Below are 6,094 nucleotides of genomic sequence, written 5' to 3' on the forward strand. Positions count from 1 at the left end.
GCACCAGGAGAATGCAGGAAGGGGAGTCCCAGACATGAAGCCGAAACACTGGGTCCTTTTCCCTCAGCCCCTGCCTGGGCCACCCCAGCGGTCACACCACAGACCAGGCCCCAGAATGCCCCCGGGAATCCTGGGACAGGGTCTCCCCAGCCCACTACAGATGAAGCTGTAGGGCCCAGGACACCCTTCCTGCCCTATGGCCTCTGCAGCTCATGACCCTCTCTGAGGAGTGACTGGCACAGCTGAGACACATCTGGGCCAGCGCTGAGCCACCAACCCCAAGGCCCACACCTTCCCAGGACCCTTGGATTCCACCTATACAGGGAAACTAGATGCTTCCTGGCCTCTGGAGTAGAGCACAATGCTGAGCGTGCGGACCCTGAGGCTCTGGGCAGCCAACACCATGCCCTGCCTTGTCACACTGGCCTTCCTAGAGGACAGCACCCACCTTAGGAGGCACAAGTTCCTAACCCAGAACGATCTCACTGAGTGGTCCCAGGTCCTGGGGGGTCAGAGACGACACAAGTCCCCCTAGGACCAGAAGGAATACTGATGGGACATAGGCCCCATGGCCCTGGCCAGCCTTGGGGTCTGTCCCAAATCTGTTGAAGTTCTCTCAGGGCTCTGTGTGGCCAGCTGGGACCTGGGCACGCCCCATGGATCCACATCTCCGACCTAGGGCAGCACTGGGGACCACATCTCACCCCGGTTAGGGCAGAGCAGGGGCTAGCAGGTGGGCCCCGCCCACTGACCCCCACAGTAGGAGACAGGTGCCACCAGAGGCTGGGTCACCAGCAGTCTCATGGCAGCCATGGGGCAGAGGAAGAGGTCATACAGACATGCCAGGACCCTGTCCCGGAACCCCAACACTTCCCTCTGACTCGGATCCACTGTCCTCAGCACCTGGCTTTAAGGGGTCACTGCATGGAGTCAGCGCACCTCCAAGGTGGGGCACACTAGCTCCCGTGCCCCCTTGGGATTTCAACATTCTCCTGAAGGAAAGGCGGGTCTCCATCCCCAGGAGAAGGCTCCCTCCCTTGGTTCTGAGACCCCGCTGACTGTTGAGAGTTCAATAAAGTGTTGTCGTGTGAGAATGCGAAGCCGGCCTGTTCCCACAGCGCCACAGCTCTGTGCCAGAAGCACCAGACAGACACCCAGAGAGAAGAGGGTTGCTCTGCCCAGGCTGCCTCACCAGCCCCTGCAGGCATCCCCGAGAGGGGCTTCCAGGCAGACAGACACAAAGCTGAGGGTCCCAAGTGCCTTCCCATCTTGGCCAGACGCCAAGGTCAAGACCATCCAATAACTGACTGGGACTCAGCCTGTGGCCACAGGGCCAGGACGGGGCTCGGAGGAGAGTGACAGCTGGGGTGCTGGGGCCTCAGGTCACCACATCTGTGCCAGCATCCTGGGAGGTCTACTGCCCCTCTGTCCAGCCAGTCTACAGTGACTCTGTCCAGGGCGTCTGGGGCGGCCGGGGTCCTTCTTCCTTCCCCTGCTCCTTCCTCTGCCCCCCTACTTCTGGCGTCCAGCACCTCCCTGCCCTTGCCTGTGCTTCGGGGGCACAAGAGGGCCTTCGGGGATGCCAGGATGGCCTGAAAGGGACGTCAGGAGGGTGGGGACTTGCAGCTCATGCAGCCTGGGCCACACCGTCCTTGGGTGAGCTCCGTTTCCCCAACCTGCGCCCCTGGCTCTCTCGCACCAGCATCTAGAAGGCGTCCTCACGTCCTAGGAAGAAGGGGCCTCTTCAGAGTAGGAATTGGCCTAGTGGCCTCGCAGGGGGAAGGGGACTAGTGGCCTCGCAGGGGGAAGGGGACTAGTGGCCTAGCAGGGGGAAGGGGACTGAGCGACCCAGTCCTTCCCCACCTTCTCTCTACCCCGAATGGGTTCGGCTCATCCGCAGCCCCACGGCGATCCCTATCAGGCAACTCGTTCCTCGGGACCTCCCCCACGGGGCCGGTCCTTGGTCTGGCTCCCAGCTTGAACATCCCCTGTCCCAGTCCTGGCTGACCGACCAACCTTGTCCCCAACAACGCACGAAGGGGACAGAGCCAACAAGGACCACCCTGGCAGCAGGGACCTCTGACTCTCCCTGGAGCTGTGTCAGCCCGGACCCTGGACCCAGCCTCCCTCCTTTGGCCCTGCCATCCAGGGACACTTACAGCACTAGGGACTGCTGGGTCGCAGGGGCCCCAGGGCGTCCCCGAGAGTCCTGGCGCCGGAGCCCGGGCTCCCCCGGAATCCGTCACTCCCTGCGGTCCCATCTGCTCCCTGCCAGGAAGAAGGTGGGAACCGGTTGTCATGCTGCAGGCACGGGCGTACCCAGGACCTTGACAGAAAAACATGAGGAGAAACAGGGACAGGGAGACCCCCGAGGGCCAGCCAGCAGCTCACCTGTACTGGATGTCCTGGAAGGACTTGGTGTTGTTGATGGTAAACACACACAGGAGGTCTCCTCCAGTGGGCATGTACTGGTCTCCCGTGGAGCTAGACGCCTCCTGGCCCACGCGTCCAGAATGTCCAGCAGGCTCGTCTCACCATCCATAACCACTTGCTTCTTCCTGCCAGAGGACAGGACTTCAGGAGCCCACTCCCGCCCTCCTCTCCTGGGATGGGGAGACGTGCCCCTCCCGGGGACCTCTCCTGCTCCATCCCCAGGTCCCACAAGGAGGGGACAGCCTCCTACGGAGCACATAGCAGACAAGCCCACGTCAGGATTCACGGCCAGGGGCAGCAGCACCACTCCCGTCCGTGGCGGGGTCACACTCATCCACAAAGTTGGTCCGGATGAGCTGGATGGTCAGGGCATCTCCCCCACACCTCCAGCGCCCACCTTCCTCCGCATAGATCCTGAAGTCCATTCTTTTCTCACATCACTGGGATGCCGGGGAAGGTTCTGGTCAGCCTCCTGGCTGTTGTCCTCAGTATCAGCAGGCCCGTCTCCTGGACTGAGCCTTCCGGGCTTTACCCTCGAGGTTCCTCCCCGTCTCGGTAGCGGTCTAACAGGTGTGTGTATTTTACCCTGACCCGGGGCTTGCCCTGGTTCTCAGCGGGGCGTTGGCCTAAGCGTCTGCTCACCATCTCAGGAGTTGGGACCGCCTTCCTCTTTTTGAGATACAGAATACAACCTGTGCTTGGGATTCTACTCCAAGCCCTCGGTAGGCCCAGAGAGACACATTTCTGAGAAAGAGCTGTGACTCCAGTAATCTGTGCCTTAGGAAGTAACTAACTTAGGATTAGCCACTCACAATGGCCACCAGGTACCCAGACTGGAATGATCTCTTTCCTCACCCTCTTGGGAAGGAGACTGGAAAGGGGAATAAGTTTTCTGTTCAGGACTCAAGGATTTCCTGGAGGATTCATGGCCCTCACGTGTAAAAAACATTACACTGATTTACAGTTCCTGGACCAGGCACCTCAGGTCTGCTGTGACCTGGCCTCACTTTCAGGACCAAGGATGTCACAGGGGCCATCCGGGTTTGTAGGTACAAGGCGCCCCCCCTCATGCGACAGGTCTCTGACTGTCCCTGGGAAGACCCGGTCCACGGACGCCCCGTGGCTCCTCCGCTATTACTTCGGTGGCCCTCCAAGTCAGCCTCCCTCCTGGACCCAGGTTTTAAAGCACCTGGTCGAGCTACAGAGCTCTCCGCTCTCCACACAGACACAGCTCTGCCTCCCGCCCCTATTCACCTGCACGTACCCTGTGTGGGCTCACCCCGCTTTCCCGTCTCGCTAGTCCCCATATCATCTGGGTCTTCACTCACACCCGGAGAATCAGCACCAAACCCGGGATTCCGGTAAGGACAGACCGTCCAGAGAACCCTAAGGGGACTGGGGAGGCAGGAACACGGCCCACACACCAAGGAGTCGCACTGAATCCTTGCAGGCTGGAGCTGATGTGGGGGGCACATCCCCAGAGTGTCGCCTGTGGACCCCAGCGCCCTGCTTGCCCGGTGACCTCACCCAACGCCATAGCAATCCCAGAGCACGATGTGGTTGAGAAGGTCTGGTTTTAGTCCATACTGGTCTGCTTCATGTCCCCGGAGAAGAGCGGGTCCTGCCCCGTCCTTGCCTGTGGGCAGAATGGGGGAGGTGGAGCCAGCAACTGCAAACGGAATCCTAACTGCCACCAACTGCCCTTCTAAGCAGGAAGTGCTGTTAGCTGCCACATGAGCGTGTCGTGCAGAAACCTCCTTCTGTCCCCTGCCTCTGAAGCCGGGACTGGGCACCTGGGCCCCACGTGCCCGTGCTGTCTGTGTCAGAGACTGTGCTCTGCCGCCCCGGGTGGGGAGGCGACTCCGGATGGTTAGCCCAAGGCCCCTCACCTCCCCCTGCCCCAGGGCCTGTCCTGCAGGACTGAGTACCAGCCTGGGCCCTGAGCTTGACTGCACTAGACAGCAGAAGCGAAGGCAACAGAAGCAAAACTGAACTAGTTTGACTCCCCCAAACGAGAGAGTGTCTGCTCAGCCACTGATGCCGTCAACCAAACGAAAAGGAAATCTACTGACTGGGAGCAAATACTTGCAAATCACACATGTGATAAGGTTCATATTCATAAACATATAGAACTCATATTACACAATAGCAAAAATAAAAACATTAAAAATAGGCAGAAGGTCCCAACAGACTTTCTCACAACAAGCCCTACAGGTGGCCAACGGGAACATGAAAAGATGCTCAACATCCCCGGTCGTCAGGGAACGCAGATCTAAGCCACGGGAGTGACCGCCTCACCCCCGTCAGAAGGGCTGGCATCGGAAAGACAAGAAACACCAAGTGTGGGCGAGGATGTGGAGAAAAAGGATCCCTGGGGCACAGTTTTTGGGAATGAAAGTTGGTGCAGCCCCTGTGGGGAACAGCAGGGAGGTTCCTTGAAAAATTAAAAATTAGAAGAACAACAACAACAACAAAACCCTCACTGAACAGAATTACCTTGTGAATCAGCAACTGTGCTTCGGGGAGTTTATCTGAGAAAAGCGAAAAGATAAATGTGAAAAGACGTCCGCCCTCCACCCTTACTCCGCGGGGAACGACCCCCGTGTCTGGCGATGGAGGAACACACAGAGAGGACGAGTGTGGACACACCCCGGAATATTCCTCAGCCACGAGCACGAGTGAAATCCCGCTGTTGGCAGCGACGTGCCTGGGCCTCGGGGGCATCGCGCGAAGTGAAATCAGTGAGACCCAGAAAGACAAACCCGGACGATTTATGTGGTTCACGTGCTCTAGCGCACACGTGTGCGAGCGCCCACAGGCACACGGGGCACCCCGTGGTCCTCAGATGCCGGGCAGTCTGACTTCCTGGGTGCCGCCCCGGGGAAACTGTCCCTCACAGGGGAAAGCTGCCTGCAAGAAGGCCTCGGGGGTTGGGGGCTGGGGGCGCGGGATGATGGCAGCAAACCGCATCCAGCTGCGCGGCAAACACGCTCAGGACCACCCAGGTGCCCCCTCCCAGCACCCCGGGGTCTGCGACCCGCGGACCGAATGAGGGCCTCACGGATCGAAGGGACAGCACTCTTGGTGTTTTCCTATAGTTCTGAGTGTTGTTGCGTTTTGGACCCTTTCCTCTGTTTGTACAGAGAAATAGGTGAGTGAGCTCCCTAATGCCGTCCCGGTGCGGCCTCGGGTCCGGTGCTCACCACACGCGTCCCCAGCAGCAAGTGTGTCCCAGAAAACCCCAGACCTCGGGTCTATTTCATCTGTTGAAATCTCTGCCGCATCTTAGAGAACGGGGACCCCGGTGGGCGCGTGCCCCCCACACCAGCTCCAGCCTGCAAGGATTCAGTGCGACTCTTGGTGTGCGGGCCGTGTTCCTGCCTCCCCGGCCTCCTTAGGGCTCTCTGGACGGCCTGTTCTCATCAGAAGCCCAGGTCTGGTGTTGATTCCCCTGGTGCGGGTGGGGCCCCCGGCGGCACAGGATGCCAGCAGGACGGACGGAATGCAGTGGGAGCCCAGGAGGGCGGGGTGCAGGCCGATCGCTGCAGGAGAGGCAGCTCGGTGTGTGAGAGCTGGGCGGCTGGCTGTGTGCCTCAGAGCCCGTGGGCCCGGGGAGGCTGACCTGGAGGAGCCGCCGGACAGCCGTGGACTGGGCCTCCCC

The 6,094-nt window shown here is 60.1% G+C and overlaps 1 protein-coding gene across 1 annotated transcript; it reads right to left on the minus strand.

Moving 5' to 3' along the window:
• Positions 1 to 1,119: 1,119 nt before the first annotated feature.
• On the minus strand, positions 1,120 to 2,842 carry LOC132027717 (ras protein let-60-like). Its single transcript, XM_059416459.1, is given in 6 exon segments — positions 1,120 to 1,725; positions 2,160 to 2,268; positions 2,392 to 2,506; positions 2,509 to 2,574; positions 2,741 to 2,806; positions 2,809 to 2,842. Coding segments are annotated over 6 exon segments (603 nt in total). The 3' UTR covers positions 1,120 to 1,512.
• Between the last annotated feature and the right edge of the window lie 3,252 nt (positions 2,843 to 6,094).

This window comes from Mustela nigripes, chromosome 12 (assembly GCF_022355385.1).
Source record: "Mustela nigripes isolate SB6536 chromosome 12, MUSNIG.SB6536, whole genome shotgun sequence".
Taxonomy (NCBI): domain Eukaryota; kingdom Metazoa; phylum Chordata; class Mammalia; order Carnivora; family Mustelidae; genus Mustela; species Mustela nigripes.